The sequence below is a fragment of the Cydia strobilella genome, chromosome 4 (genome assembly GCF_947568885.1).
Source record: "Cydia strobilella chromosome 4, ilCydStro3.1, whole genome shotgun sequence".
In the NCBI taxonomy this organism is placed as follows: domain Eukaryota; kingdom Metazoa; phylum Arthropoda; class Insecta; order Lepidoptera; family Tortricidae; genus Cydia; species Cydia strobilella.
In genome coordinates this window covers 18,749,701-18,766,003 of record NC_086044.1, presented here as the reverse complement: position 1 = coordinate 18,766,003, position 16,303 = coordinate 18,749,701, and the positions used below count along the sequence as shown (strand labels likewise).

General features: G+C 38.8%; 1 protein-coding gene across 4 annotated transcripts in view; it reads right to left on the bottom strand.

The window, feature by feature from the left end:
• Positions 1 to 2,527: 2,527 nt before the first annotated feature.
• LOC134740782 (transcription factor Sp4-like) overlaps positions 2,528 to 16,303 on the bottom strand; it is a 32,148-nt gene continuing 18,372 nt past the window's right edge. For 3 of the 4 annotated variants that reach the window (XM_063673394.1, XM_063673397.1, XM_063673396.1), the window contains 7 exons: positions 16,033 to 16,119; positions 15,028 to 15,093; positions 13,340 to 13,457; positions 10,995 to 11,193; positions 8,946 to 9,092; positions 7,129 to 7,273; positions 2,528 to 6,733 (listed from right to left, as the gene is read on the bottom strand). In XM_063673394.1, coding sequence (XP_063529464.1) covers positions 6,569 to 6,733; positions 7,129 to 7,273; positions 8,946 to 9,092; positions 10,995 to 11,193; positions 13,340 to 13,457; positions 15,028 to 15,093; positions 16,033 to 16,119 — 927 coding nt within the window. In that variant the 3' untranslated portion in view covers positions 2,528 to 6,568. The remainder of the gene's footprint in view (positions 6,734 to 7,128; positions 7,274 to 8,945; positions 9,093 to 10,994; positions 11,194 to 13,339; positions 13,458 to 15,027; positions 15,094 to 16,032; positions 16,120 to 16,303) is intronic. The other variant, XM_063673395.1, reaches the window with a different exon arrangement.

Below are 16,303 nucleotides of genomic sequence, written 5' to 3'. Positions count from 1 at the left end.
GCCGGTTTTTTTTAAACAGTACACACCCTCTTTGCCGTTAGCATCGTGCTACACCAGGCACAACCCTGCGACCCAGTTCCCGGTAGCATCAAGATCTAGTTCTATCACGAGATTATAGTACTTGCCTCCTTATAGAACCTCAATTATAACTCTACGCAATCTCGCAATGCATGCAAATATTTAGTATAATGTTATTCAAGTGTCATTTAAGTTTATTTCATTTTTTTTTAAGTAATTATGATGAAACAAGTCAGAACAACGCCGTCTAGCATGTGATTTGTAAATTAAACTTATTAAGTTATTAATATTATATATTATGCACTAGTCTGGGGTCATTATCCTAAGAAAAAAATCAATAGCGCGATTCAGGAATAACACAGAACAGCGCCGCAGCCGCGCCGAACAGGTTTGTGAACAAACTATTCAAATTATGTTTTTAACCGACTTCAAGATTTCAAAAGGAGGTTATCAATTCGGTTGTATGTTTTTTTTAAAATGTTTGTTACTCCATAACTCCGTCATTTCTGGACCGATTTTGAAAATTCTTTTTTTGATTGTAAGTATATACATACAGATTGGTCCCGTTTTTGTCAAAACGCAGTTCTGATGATGGGATCCATGAGGAATCGAGGGAACTCCTCAAATGTTAAAGGCATACATATAGTGATTTTAGTATTTTCATCAACAAATCAAGCACTTACATTTAAAAAAGTGTCATTTGATGAAGTGGAACTGCTGATGATGATCAGAACGGAACTCTTTAATGACGCATAGTTCACGTTTGGCGATTTGTCCTCTTCGTTATGTTTGTTAAGCAAGTTAGGTTTTCAAGAAACATTTTTGTCAAGCTCGAGTTCTGATGATGGGATCCATGAGGAATCGAGGGAACTCCTCAAATGTGAAAGGCATACATATAGTGATTTTTGTATTTTTATCAACAGATTCAGCATTTCCATTTTAAAAAGTGACATTTGATGAAGTGGAACTGCTGATGATGATCAGAATGGAACTCTTTAATGACGCATAGTTTACGTTTGGCGAATTGTCCTCTTCTTTATGTTTGTTAAGCAACTTAAGTTTTTAAGACATATTTTTGTCAAGCTCGAGTTCTGATGATGAGACCCATGAGGAACCGAGGGAACTCCTCAAATGTGAAAGGCATACATATTATGATTTTTGTATTTTCATCAACAAGTCCAGCATTTACATTTAAAAAAGTGACATTTGATGAAGTGGAACTGCTGATGATGATCAGAATGGAACTCTTCAACGACACATAGTTCACGTTTGGCGATTTGTTTTCTTCTTTAGGACCCAGACCCAAAATTGGACCTGGACTCGGACCCGGACCCGGGTCTGGACATGGACCCCAACTGGGATCCGGACCCGGACCGAACTCTGACCCAAACTTGGACCCTTACTCGGATCCGGACCCAGACCCGGACATGCTACTAGAAAAGTGGGTTAGGTTAGGTTAGAACTGTGACCCTTACAGAAACGAAATGCTATCAGAAAAGTAGGTTAGGTTAGGTTAGAACTGCGACCCTTACAAAAACGAAATGCTACTAGAAAAGTGGGTGGTTAAACCTCTTTTTCTACATTATTAGGCAATATTATAATAATTAGGCAATTAGGCAAAAGATGAATTAGGATAATTAGGCAAAAGATGCTGTCTTTTTCATTTCTTTGTCTGGAATCTAAGAGTGCACCATCAACAATAAGTAAACTTTCAGCGGCATCCCCCATTGAAGTCGGTTTTTTTTTCTTAAAAATTATATAGTTTAGTGTGTCATGTTATGCTTTCAATAAAAATCTTGATAGGTAGGCGTTAGAGGGTCTGCCATCTTGTGGCCTGAATCGGAAACATAAACATGTGCATTGCCAAAGCAAGCGCTGCGGCAGCATAGGTAGGAGTAGGAGGCGATGGCGAGATACCGAAATTTATAAGAGTGAAAGAGAAAAAGGATTATGCTGCCATACATTAACCTGTCAATACATGAATATGTCTTTCTCTTACCCCTGGTCGCTCGGTTTCATGTCTATAACTACTATACTATGTCTATGGAGTACACAGAACAGCGCCATCTAGCATGCGATTCGTAAACTATAGTCTGTCAAACAACTTCGCCACTAGAAAAAGGCGCGACATTCAAATTATCTATTAATTATAGCGGACGATAACCCCTCGCGCATACTTTTATAAAATTTGCCGCTTTTTAGGGTTCCGTACCCAAAGGGTAAAAACGGGACCCTATTACTAAGACTCCGCTGTCCGTCTGTCACCAGTCTGTATCTCATGAACCGTGATAGCTAGACAGTTGAAATTTTCACAGATGATGTATTTCTGTTGCCGCTATAACAACAAATACTAAAAAGTCCGACTCGCACTTGGCCGTTTTTTTTTCTACCGACGGATGGTTTGACAGACTTTATCATGAAACCTACGCTTATCGCGGCCGGATATGACTAGCCTCCATAGATATAAAGAAAAGCTTTAGAAAAAAAAAAAAAAAAACTACATTGTGTAAAAAATATTTAATTTAAAATGGTTCAACGATTAAATTATTTACAGACTTATGATACAGCTTATATACACTATATAACAGATAATCACATTATTTACAAGTTTATTTTGCTAATTTTGGGCCTTACAGTGCTTTGTTGTGACAATAAAATTGATTACAGTCCACTGAGTCGGAGATAAGAGACACAGGATTCAACCAATTGCATCCACGTGTCTTCTCCGCTGGATTACAACCAATGCTATTAGTCAAGGGCCTGACACTCTTTGATAGAGAAAGATAGTCTTATTGCGATTCCTGTAAGAGGAAAGAGAAAATAGTGCCATGCTTTTTCCTTATCACCGACCGGGTTTTTTTTCATGGTCGGGTTATGGCAGCATAGGTAGGAGGCGATGGCGAAATACCGAAATTTATAAGTGAAAGAGAAAAAGGATTATGCTGCCATACATTAACCTGTCAATACATGAATATGTCTTTCTCTTACCCCTGGTCGCTCGCTCGTTCGCCTCAATGGAAAGGCAGCCGTATAGTCAGCAAGAGATAAACATAGAATGAATCACTGCCACTTTTAACTTGAAACCCGGATTCAAACGCTTTGTTATCGTGTTTCATAGAAGTTATGTCTATGGAAATCAAATAATTGCACACAATTTTATAGACCAAGATGGGCTCAAGGAGGGTCAGTGATCCCTCACGCGAAATTCAATTATTAGGGCAATAACAAAACAATACAATCAATAACCACAAAGTGGATATACAATACTGCTTGAAAGGTCTTTCAATTTGAACCTTCGGCGCTTTGAATAGTTTGCATCTAGGCTGCTATTTGAATTTAGCCAAATGACTGTGTTTTCTTGTATGTACTACCTTGTAAGACCCAATTCAATTGTTGCGCTTGTTAATTTGGGACTTTCTTTTGTTTCCACAAGAATTCAATTTGTACTTGTACTAGTACGCGGGGACTTACTAAGTAGGTAGAAGAGATGCAACGAATAGTTGTTTGGCCGGATACCGGATATCCGGCCACCGAATATTCGGTATCCGGCCGCCGAATATTCGGCCGGCGGAACATTTTGAGTATTGCAGGTGCGCGTCGAGCAGATTTTGACCTATTTCGTAGTGAACGTTCGCGCGGACCCATTTTTAGGTTCGAAAAGTTTTATTATGTTATTACAGACTACAGAGTAACTTCGTTTATAGTACACGTGCGCTTGCGTATTTCGCAATAAACAAATAATACGTTGGACGTGTTACACAAATGTTACATGTGAATTTTTAAATTAAAATTCACTTCGATTATGACCATTGTTTGTAGATTCAATTTGTTTACCCCAAAATCAAGCAGTAACTATCCGAAATCCGGCCGAATAGTGCTTCACTATCCGATATCCGGCCGGATATTAAAATAATGGCCGGATACCGGATAGTAAGAGAATATCCGGTGCATCTCTATTAATTTATGTTCAAACAACTACAATACTTAAATTTACAATATTTACAAAAATTATCACTATTTACACCAGTTCAAATTTAAAATGCTTGTTAGATAAAATTGCAGGGTAAAAAATTTAATAAGAATTAGAAAGATCGATAAATTATAAAGTAGGTATACATTGCATTAGTAAATTTGATAATTCCGAAATACTTCCTTTTTACACTATGGTGTTAAAAATGAAAATCTTCTAGAGTTGGTCCAAGCGATCTCTGCATGGCAGTTGCAATGACAAAGTGTGGCAATGTCATCATTCATGTAAAAAAATTATGATAATATGACGTTTAAAATGACACTCCCTCACTTTGTCCTCTTCAAGTCGGTGCAAAGTTAGCATAGGGTGGTATGGCAATTTCTTGGTCCAATGTGCACTGCATCCCACTCTTTCACTAAGCAAAATATGAGACGCAAATACACATTTGACAAAGAAATTGTCACAGGTGAAATACCACCCTTAGACGGACTATAGACATAATACTTACAAGTCTGTACTTTTGAAACACCCACAGCCATTAACATTTTTTAATTTAATCATGAAGGTAAACAAACCTATCGTCGGTACGCCAATCTAATAAAACTATGTGCTAACATTCGGTACCAATAAATGGTTTGTTTACCCTAGTAGACATTTTATCAATACAGGCGGCTCAAACGACGAGTAACAGAAATAAAACTTTTATTAATTTATTCGACACACATTCACTATAAGAATAACATTCCAAGGCTCATTCGTTGGAACCAGTCTGTTATTGAGCCTTGAATATTCTCATTATTTACATTAATGTTTCATGGATTTCAATTAATCTCAACGAATTTCATCATGTAAATATGTTTAACAAAATGTTTTAACTTCTAGATATTTACAAACTATACGCTATATTATTGCAAAAACATAAAAGACAAACAATTTTGTTGATTCACTCAGGAAATTGATTATGCTTTCAACAACAACTGATCAAGAACCATTTCATCCTAAGAGTATTACAATTTAAATTTATTACTTTTAGTGTAAGATGGTTCATTTGTGTCCTACAAAAATCGGACACAAATTTATAATAGCGCTTAGGCCTTATTGCAGATTTGTATATAAATAAATATAAAAGACGATTCCACATAATTACGAATTGTGATGCGATTCGTTTAATAAAATATCTATAATAAATAATAATGCCTTCTCATTTTCTAATATTACACTAGCAACAAGTATACGACAATTTGCACTTAGACCAACACACATACAAATTGATTTTCAACACTGTTAACAGATAATTCATAAACCTTATCCGTCCAAGGCCCACCATACAAAAATGCCATTTGAATTTGAAATCAATTGTGAAGGTTATACGGTTGAATTTCTTTTGTTTTGTTTGTCAAAACTAAATTGAAAATGGTTTAAATTACATTAAATTAGTTAGTCCTCCTGGTCTTACGAGGATATTGCAAAAAATCCACTGATGATCAGTTTAAAGGTGTTGTTAACACTTTTCTTATATCAAACTTTATTGCGATCAACGTTTATTCGTCACCTTTTTCTGAAAGAAGCTTTTATACTTTCATTATTGCTTATAAAACACTCCTCGTCTCACATACTATGTTAAAACTTTATTTAGATACTGACCAAATTACTTATTTTAACACATGGGTCACCAGCAACACAAAGACAAACAGAAAGAGATCTTAAAACGGAGTAAAATTTGACAAGACTTGTGACATCTATGTATAATAGCAATCACTAATCTTGCTGGTAGGATGGATACAATATTATTTTCACACTTGTTCTTACAATCAGAGCAATATAGTTTTCTGTTCTCCTTAGAACTTAGCTACAACATAGTTCGCCCTATAGAAACCGCGTGCGAGTTATGGCCTTATGGCCTATATCGGAAACATGAACTCGACATAGTAACTGCGCCACTAAACACTAAACAGTGGGCTCCTATACTGTGCACAGTTTACGCTCCCTATTTCTGTCTTTTAAGCAGCACTTTCTATTCTATCCCACTTACGCTCCCTATCCCGGTTCTATAATCTTTAGGTATTTAAAAGAATGTAAACAAATCACAATTAGGTATTTTATTGGGTAAGAAAATTCTTCAAGTCAATTAATGTGTTAATTAACTCGATGTGCCAAAACTTACAAAAGTTTTACTACAATATTACTTACTCAACGTAACAACAAACTATTATAATCGTGCTATTTTGTTAATAGGAATATATCGGGATGATTTGATTAATCAATAGTCATTTAGTTTGCTATTACTTCGCCCTAGTAAAGAACCTAAGACGAGATCGAATATTTAGCCATTTGAGGGTACGATTAAATTAAAAAGGTTAAAACGAGAACGATGAAAGAACAGATCCAGAGTACCCGAAAATGTAAAAACACATTGTTTACATTTATTTAACTACCTAAAGATACAGATATAGAAGCCACCACCATATCATTAGCTACTGCCTATCCATGAAGGTACCGCCCTCCAAAACTGGCCATTTCTATCTATCTAACTTTCCTATTCACACACGACAGCGACGCCTACCCGTCGCTGTCCTCGTTCTAGCTATCGTGGTCGGGTTCTATCTTGCCTGCGGGCCGGATCATGAGCAGCTGCTTATCGTCTTCACCCTCGGGATGGATGGTTTCTATGGTGAGCATCATTTTCTCATCGCAACTGTCGTCGCCGGAGTCCGAGTACATGGATTGCGTTGAGGTGGCTACCTCCTGAAACAGTAAGGATATTTAAATTATTCATAATGGGGATATTTAAGGAAATTCTGTTCTAGAGAAATGTTAAAAACGAGAGAATTAGCGCAAATAACATTCATGATTGGCACATAAAGTATTAAGTAAAATAAAATAAAATATATTTACTTTTGTTTAAAATATTAATAGAATCTCTTCCTTAGTGTAGCAAGTCCGTCTTTTGTACGATTGGGTTGTCTTTCGTGCAATAAATATCAAATAAGTATAGCTTGTTTTTACAGTTTGCATGAGAGGTGATTAAAAGATTTATATAATTGAAGTGGAGTATAAGCCACTTAGCATTGGTTCTCAATGATTCTAGAAAAAAAAACAAATATGATTTACTTCGTTTCATAAGTAACGCTAATGCTTACCGTGATGCGATTCTTAGTGTGTATGCGGACATGCTTGGCGAGGTGATCTGAGCGCATGAACCGCTTGCTGCACTCGGGGCACTCGAAGCGTTTTTCACCGGTGTGCGTTCGTCTATGCCGTTGTAATTCGTCTGACCGTGTGAACCTAAAGATGATTTATGCAATTTACTAGTAGTCCACATTTCCGAACTAAAAAGTGTTTAACAAGACTCCCGAATCTCGCGAAAGCCATACACGCGCGTACGCTCTTTTAATCGTAAAAAACAACTCGACCCGCGCTTCTCATTAGCCGGGTCCACACAGAGCGGCCAGTGTAGACGTGCCTCGGCCGAGGCGGCGCGCGCGAGGCACGTCTAAAAATGTCGCTACAACACACGTGCCTAAATAATAAACCCCAGTAACTCAATTTTTATTTGCCATTTGCAAGCTAAAGATATCGGTCACCTCCTCTCTGTAGGCCGCGCACATGATTGACGCGACAGTATCTCGCCGCGAGATAGGCTACCCGTCTTTTACTAACTGTATGAATTAAAGGGGGACGGGTAGTCTGTCGCGGCGAGATACTCTCGCGCCAATCATGTGCTAGCCCGGCTGGTGAGAGAATGTAGAGAGGAGCCTAAACTCGATAGGCAAGCAAAGAAGTGTCACGGAGGCATGGGTACCGGGACATCAGGGAGTAACGGGAAACGAGAAAGCAGACGAGCTGGCGAGGATAGAGGCGGAGACGGAATATATGGGTCCGGAACCGGCTCTACCTATGTCAGCAGATGTCACGAAGGGAGTCATAAAGAAGATAAGAGATGAAGGCACAGAGAATGGGAAGAAGAGACTGGATGCAGACAGTCGAAGATGATAATTAACGGTATAGATCATAGGAGAACCAGGTATCTTCGAAAACTAGGTAAGAGCAGTCTGAGACTACTGACCGGTATTATCACTGGTCATAACACTTTCAACAGACATCTTAATGTAATGAACATTAGTAGAGATGCCTCCTGTCCACACTGTGCACTAGCTTACACTTACTAGCAGAATGTATTATGTATGCGGCTCCGCGATATAATACATTTGGTAGAGACACACTAAAAGAGAGCAAACTAAAGGACAGATGTCTTGTTCTGCAGGAAAACAAGAAGATTTGAGACGCGACGACAGCCCGCCTGTTCCCGGCCGGGCGTCTCTACATTATATTTACATCTAACTGACGTGAACCGTTGTCATTTCATAATTAATGTCATTAGCAGGTCTAACGCGATTAAATATTATTATTTTACCTTTTTTCCGACGTTTCAACTAGATTGCACTAGCTGTGGTCACGGAAGACTGACGTCCCAGCAAAATGTCAATAATGTAAAATAATGAAATTGAATCACGTTCGACCCGTTAATGACATTAATTACGTTTACAAAAGTTTAAAGTGTTACGGTGTCACAGACAGTCCCCAATGCAGAGGATGCATGTGACAGAAGAAACAGCCTCTCACGTGGTGCTGGAATGCAGCAGAGTGGCCCCATACAGGGCAAAACATCTTAGATCCCCGAGAGACCTCCCCGAGGTCCTACTCAACATCAAAGGTTTGATAGGATTCCTCGAGGAGCTGGGCTGGCAGGACTAGGCCACCCCCCCATGTCACGCAAAATAGGCGCCAGTCGTCGAATTGCGGAAAATCGCCCGAACTACAATACAAGTGTTACGTTGTCATTTCAACTGCGAGCGCTGCCACTTTTCGACTTCAGTTTGAGAGCCCCAATGCGTAATGACCGCGTGTCGTTTAACATGCTCCATCTAGTCAAAGTAGTAATATGGTTATACTATACCTCTTTCCACAGAAGAGCCAATTGCAGAGGAAGGGACGCTCGCCAGTGTGCCAACGAAGGTGAGCGCGCAAGTGTGAAGTCTTGCCGTACACCTTGTTGCAGCCCGCAATGTGGCACACATGCTGCTTCTTGCGATCTACTAGCCGGCTGTAAGAGGAAACATACATTATTGAATGGTCGGCCCCACTATCTTCAGTCACCCGTGAACAAGATGCATGTAACTGCGTCGAAATATCGGGAGCTCAAAGACAATACAAAAGTATCAAAGTCTATATCCCAGTCAATATAAGTCTAGTGAAACTAACCGTGAATCATTCAAAACTCTTATCATTGAATTCAGTTTGTCAGATTGAACCGAGAAGAGAAATTTCAACAATAAAAGGACACAAACAAACATTTAGGTTGATCAGTTTGAGCAGTCAGATAAAAATAATGTTTTCTTACTGTCCTTTGTAAAATTATAGCTTCAGTAAACTAAAATATATTTGATACTCAATAGAACCTGTAGGCCAGTTTGTAGTGACGTATTTAAATCCCTGTAAGGGTAGTTGTATGATTAGCATTGATATTTGTTCACGAGTTTTCCAAAAATCTTCTGTAATAAGTTTTCTATTTACCCTCAACAATAGTTTATTTGAGTTTGAAGTGGGACTGTGTGGGTTGTGTAAGAATATCACAAAATATTTATTTCCAGACAATCATGGTAATTTATTAAACAACTTACTTCTACCCAGTGTTGCCAGGCGTACGATAATTGTCGTACATATACGATAATTTGGGCTCCGGTACGATGTATGTTGCAAAGAGCATTATCATACGCAAAAGTACGATAATTTCAACCCTTGAACGATGCCTCCCAAAAAGTATTTGAAGTAAAATATGTACTTGTATGGTGGCAGAATAACAGCGTCCGTTGCTGAAAACCTTTGGGGCTGCTGTGCCCCGAAGCCTTTTTGGCACAGACATCAGCTGAGCCACCTTCCCTTTCAATTAGTTTGTAAGCATTATCATGTACTTTTATTATGTACCTATGTTACAACTTCTTGAATAAACGTCTTTTATTATTATTATTATTATTACTTTCCCTCAGAAATAGGCTACAATTGGCGTGGTCAAACGCCTGCCTATACATCATAAGAAAAAAAAAAATGCACCTTTTGGGGGTTCAGCTTCTTAAATCCTCCAAAAATTTCGAAATTTCCTGTAAATCGAAGCTGTAAATTGGACATGGAAGCTAATTATGCAAGAAATTTTAAACGTAGTGCCTTTTAGAAAGGCGTATGATAATTTTGACACCTAAATACGATAATTCTCTTCCGCTCACCTGGCAACACGAGTTCTACCTATGATCACAGTTCGGACATGTACAGACAACCCTCTTCATTATCCTCTTGCCACAGGGACTGGCCGACCTCTGCTTCCAATTCTCACACTGTGTGCCAGAAGTCTTCCCACTATTGCTGTTGTTACTGACAGTGACTATCTGGTACTTTCCAAATTAATATGTAAACCTATAAAACTGAGGATCCACGAGTAACTGAGGATCTCTGTGACAACATTGACATCGAGAGGGAGAGAAGGGCGCTGTACGTCCGCTGCAACATGTTGGCACGTAGGTTTTCGGGGTGCACTAAGGAAGTTAAAGTAACTCTCCTTAGGGCATACTGTCAGTGCTTTTACACCTGTAACCTATGGGTCAATTATACGCAGAGGACGTACAGCGCTCTTCGTGTTCAATATAATGATGCCTTCAGGATGTTGCTCAGCCTTCGACGGAGGTGCAGTGCCTCGGGCATGTTTGCAGAGGCAAGCGTTGATGGCTTCCATGTGATTATAAGGAAAACTGTGCCTCTTTGCTCGAGTGTGTTTGCTGGGAGGTGGAACTCGCCGATGACGCGTAGATGGATCAGTCTGCACTCCAGCTCCAGGTTTTAATTAATTGTACTGTTTAACATTAATTTTTAAGTTTTTTGTTACTAACACTTCTATGGGCCATGCCTGAAATAAATGATTATTTAATTATTATTTTTTTAATTTAAAACAACTTACTTCTCTCCCTGATCACAGTTTGGACATGTACAAGCCACTCTCTTCATCATCCTCTTGCCGCTGGGACTGGCCGCTCTCTGCTTCCCGTTCTCACACTCTGTGCCGGAAGTGTTGCCGCTGTTGCTGTTATTGCTATTGTTGCCAACAGTGACTATCTGCCACTTGCCTGGCTCATTGGGATCTTGTTGGATTTGCTGGCCTGTAAAATAGGTTTCACATTGATTTATTTTGTTTGAACTTTAATGCGGGGAACACATGTTATGTCTGTGGTCTGCCTCTACTCTGTCAACTTTTTACTCCTAAACTTGAAGAATTACTAAATAAAATTGAATTAGAATGACACTATCTTACCTAAAAATGATTGCAACAAGTAAAAATAAAACATTTTAACAACAAATAAAGAATCTTTAACATACATCTCCTAGAGTTGTGGGTTTATATCTTGTACACCAGGTTAAAGAAGACTACCAATAATAATAACATTCCAAACAACATGTGATATGGCATAACTCCCTTTTTTTTACTCATAGAACTAAGTAGTCAGTGAATTCGTTAGTTTACATCCTACAAAACACATTATTAAACAATTTACCATTATCGCCAGTGAGCGGATCGTCTTCGTCGGACAAAGGATCCTTTGGTTCAATTTTAACTTCATCTAATTCTGCTGGCCACATTGTTTTAACGATAAATTAAAGTAGCAAATTCAACGTAATTTTAATATTGTTCTAATAAAAATACATCCGTTTTTATTTTAATCAATCAAATTACGCTTGAATTTAGAACACGCAGAAACAAAAACCATGTTGACGTTGACTGCGTCTGTCTGACAGACGCTACCTTGACAGTTACTCAGTGTTGCCATACGGAAAATTTTACGTAAAAAGATAAGATAGGGTGGTATTCCACCTGTTAAATGTCTTTGTCCAATGCATAGAATAGTATAGTAGTTATAGACATGAAACCGAGCGACCAGGGGTAAGAGAAAGACATATTCATGTATTGACAGGTTAATGTATGGCAGCATAATCCTTTTTCTCTTTCACTCTTATACATTTCGGTATTTCGCCATCGCCTCGTACCTATGCTGCCATAACCCGACCATGAAAAAAAACCCGGTCGGTGATAATAAGGACAAAGCATCTCTTTCCTCTTACAGTAATCGCAATAAGACTATCTTTCTCTATCAAAGAGTGTCAGGCCCTTGGTCCAATGTCATTGCGTTTCACTCTCTCATTAAGCAAAATGTGAGACAAAATACACATTGACCAAATACCACCCTTATATTTATTTATGACCTGGATGCGAGTCCTTTAAGCCAACCACCCTTATACAGTTAAGACGTTTTATGGTAGTTTTGGCTACATTGGTGGAGCCTTAAATCTAACCTTTTTGTTTAGTGAATAATTGGTTTGTTGAAGTTTAAAATTGTTTTTTTTTATTTAATTTGAAGCAAATTTGAAGTAAAGGGCTTATTAAAGCTTACACTGCTAAATTTAGTGAGTGAGTGAGTGAGACGCGAGAAGAGATACGTCCTATCGTATCTCACGTATAGCGACGTCCCTCTTGTTAGTTACTAGACTAAATTAGAATAGTGTAATAAGCTCTTAACGGACGAAAAACTAAACTAAAAAAACTCCACACATTTGAAATTTCATTTTAAAAAATCCTTTCGAAATTTAGTGTACTGTACATATAGACATAGTATATACAAGTAATTATAGACATGAAACCGAGCTACCAGGGGTAAGAGAAAGACATATTCATGTATTGACAGTTTCATGTATGGTAGCATAATCCTTTTTCTCTTTCACTTATAAATTCTTTATTTTTTAAATTTCGGTATTTCGCCAGCGCCTCCTAGTTATGATGCCATAACCCGACCATGAAAAAATGCCCGGTCGGTGATAAAGGCAAAGCATGGCACTATTTTCTCTTTCCTCTTATAGGAATCGCAATAAGACTATCTTTCTACATCAAAGAGTGTCAGGCCCTTGGTACTGTACAAATATTTGCTGCGTTTGATGTTTTGTAGAATTTTGAACACGACGCAGTACAAAATAACCTAAGGGGCTAAGGCGAGTCCACGCAGATTTTTCATGACCGAAGATCGGGACCACATGAGGTCGTTGCTTTGTTCACCATCGCCAAGGATCTCCGTCCCGCACGATTTGCCGCCATCCTGATAATAGAGGCCGGTATATATCCTTGGCAGGCCTTTTATACAATATCGACGACCATGATTCGTAGAATGATTAATCATATCAGTCATATCACGACATTACCTAAATCAAAGGTTTCCGATACCCTTGAAGACATAACGCCTAAACTGCTTAAGTACTTACCAATGATAGGCTGCGGTTGAGGTTGAGCCTGCTGGGGTAGCTGTGCGATTTGCACGCCGGGCAAGCCCAGCGCTGGGACCAGCTGCACAGTTCCGCCGATGCCGCCCAACGTTGGCATCTGTGCAAATCATTTCTAATTAGTTCAATTGGATAATTCTCGAGAAGTTAAAGTTTGGCCAGGCACTGTCTCATTTCAAACATAGACTGAAATAATAATACTGTCTTTGTCTTACGCTAGTACTATCCAAAAGAAAGGGATTAGTTTTCTGTTCTTATTTACCGACAAATTGGGTTTGCCAGACTATAAGTAGATGTTTAGCAGCAAAATTTTATTTTGGAAGGGAAGAGGGACGACTTTCTCAAGTTTCTCAGCTCGTTAATGGTGAATAATGTTTTATGAAAGGTCTACAGAGCATCAAGCGTGTGGTTCATTTCATTTCATTTCATTTCATTTCATTTCATTTCATTTTATTTTTATTTTTGTGAATTTTATAACTGCTCTGCCTGAGAACCTACAGCTCTTAGTACCCAGTAGGAAACGAGGCTTCCGACCAATGTGAACTTGGTAGTTTCCGACCGTGATTTAGGCTTGCCACCAAATTGTATTGCGCACCAAGGTCTGCGATTGGACGGTCGGAACCGAAAGCTTGATTGGTCACCGTGTAGTTACGCCTTATTATATGTGTTTTCTGGAGCTTGGATTAACCTGTCGGCGTTCTGTAGTCCTCTGTATGTTAGAGCTACTGGTCCATCCATACCATCTCTTTAAGAACGCTACAGCTATCCTTCAAGGGGGTTCTCTCGTCCCCTAGTACCTGAACGACATTAGGACGCACGTTGCTAGTGGCGGGTATAACTGTGACCTGCTGGCCGGCGGGCGTGCTGGTGATGATAGTCTGCGATGGTTGTTGCTGGATGGCTGTGTTGTCGCCCTGCATGGGGTTCTGTACGGCCTATATACGTTACCAGGGTCCGGGCAGCGGGGGACAAGGTGTAATGTTTAGATTGATTTTAAATTAGAAATTAGAATTTATGAAGTTACGCTAACCAATTCTGCCATAGGCGTAAATAGCTAAACGCAGTAAAATTCCTTCCTAATGTGAGTTAGTGTGGTGTGTGTAATGAGTAGTGTGACGTCTAATCTTCGGTTAGATTAGCGTTGTGGCTAATTTTTCCCGGCCCGTGAAAATCAGAAGTTTTATTCAATCTAGATTACGGCAGATTCTATTAGCGCTTCTAAAATGTTAAACTCTCAAAGCTTCTAGTGACCAGTGAACGGTGAGATCGTAAGTTCGAATGACAAATTCCTGATAAAAAAGGAACTGCTAAATTTCTTGTCTTGCTAAAAGAGCAAGAAAGGTAAGCCATAGCACACACAGACAACCTGCTTCCGACGATATTCCTTATTTGCCTTATTACTGAAGGTCATGTCCATTGTGAATGGTTTTTGCTTCGTTTTAAGAGTCCCTAGTCGACGCCATCCGCCATACAAAGGAATTTTACAATAAAACTTCTATATTATATCTTGTATGGGAGCAACTTTTTGACGATGGGTACCTGTAGCTCTAAGTATGGACTTCTGTGTTGATCTGTCATCAGCTGTCAAAGAACCCTTTCCCCAAAAAGTCTTCCAAGCTAAGCAACTGTTAGGTTTAAACACACGATTAAAAAAACAATAATGTTTTTACCTGTAGCGTTATGGTTCCTGGAGTTTGCCCGGCGCTGGCGTTGGCTTGTGTTGCTCCATTTTGCTGCTAAATAAAACACAGTAAATTATGATGTGAACTAATCAGTTCATACTAAATCATTATGCGAACAATAATATAGTCCTCGTATGCTCCATCTAATATATTCATCAGTTATACGCTTCCTAATACGTTAACCCGGATGATGAATACATTGTAGTACTACACTCGCGAATGTTTCTGACATATGTAGTTTTCCAAGTCGTGTCAGTTTTAAGGGTTCCGTACCCAAAGGGTAATAAAAACGGTGTCCGCTTCTTTCACAGAAAATTGTTTCATAGAATGTAATTTTTCGAAGAATTTTCATTTCATAGAACCTTTTTTTTTTTTTCAAAAACCGTTAACTTTTTAGGTATAGGTCATTGTGTAAAACCCATTAGGTCTAACAGAAAAGTAGGTTAGGTTAGGTTAGAACTGCGACCCTTTGTGAAAAAAATATTTTTTATTGAAATGAAAATTCTGCGAAGTCATGACAACATGCAACATGCATGCATGCATGGCAAGATGTCGCGCGAGTGACTAAAACAAGTGAGTCTAAACCGTAAAATGATTTAATGTAAAGGGGCCCACTGACTATCATTCCGCCGGACGATATCAGCCTGTCAGTTGTTCGGAACTGTCAAATTTTTGTTCTAACTGACAGGCCGATATCGTCCGGCGGACTGATAGTCAGTGGGCCCCTTTAGTATGTCTCACAACAGTTTAAATTCGATTCTGCGAAGTATTACATTCTATGAAACAATTTTCTGCAAGACGAGGTACAACTCCACGTATTCGTGCAATCACACATCCATTCGCGAACCCACTCACGCTCCGCATTCACGAATCCGACAGGCTCTCACATGTGTGGTAACCTCCGCACAAATTGCAAATTTTCCTACGAATGTCAGTGTCTTGAGTTAGGTAATTTCATATCGGTGTTGAAGAAACCGTTTGTTGTATAAATACCTGAACATTGGCCAGCGACGCGATTTGAATCTGCTGAATCTGTCCCGATGGCGTGAGCACGTTCGCTACTTGTGGTTGTGTTTGCATCTAAAGGAAAGATGCACATTAGGATACCATGTAAGTAAAAGTTTGCTTATTAATTAAAAAAAAAACCTACAGAGACCTCATTTAAAAAAAACTACTATCTATTAACTTAAAAGGCAACATACTTCATTTCAAAATAAAAGTTCTTTTTTTCTTTTTTATTATTATTGAACAAAATTCTGACCAA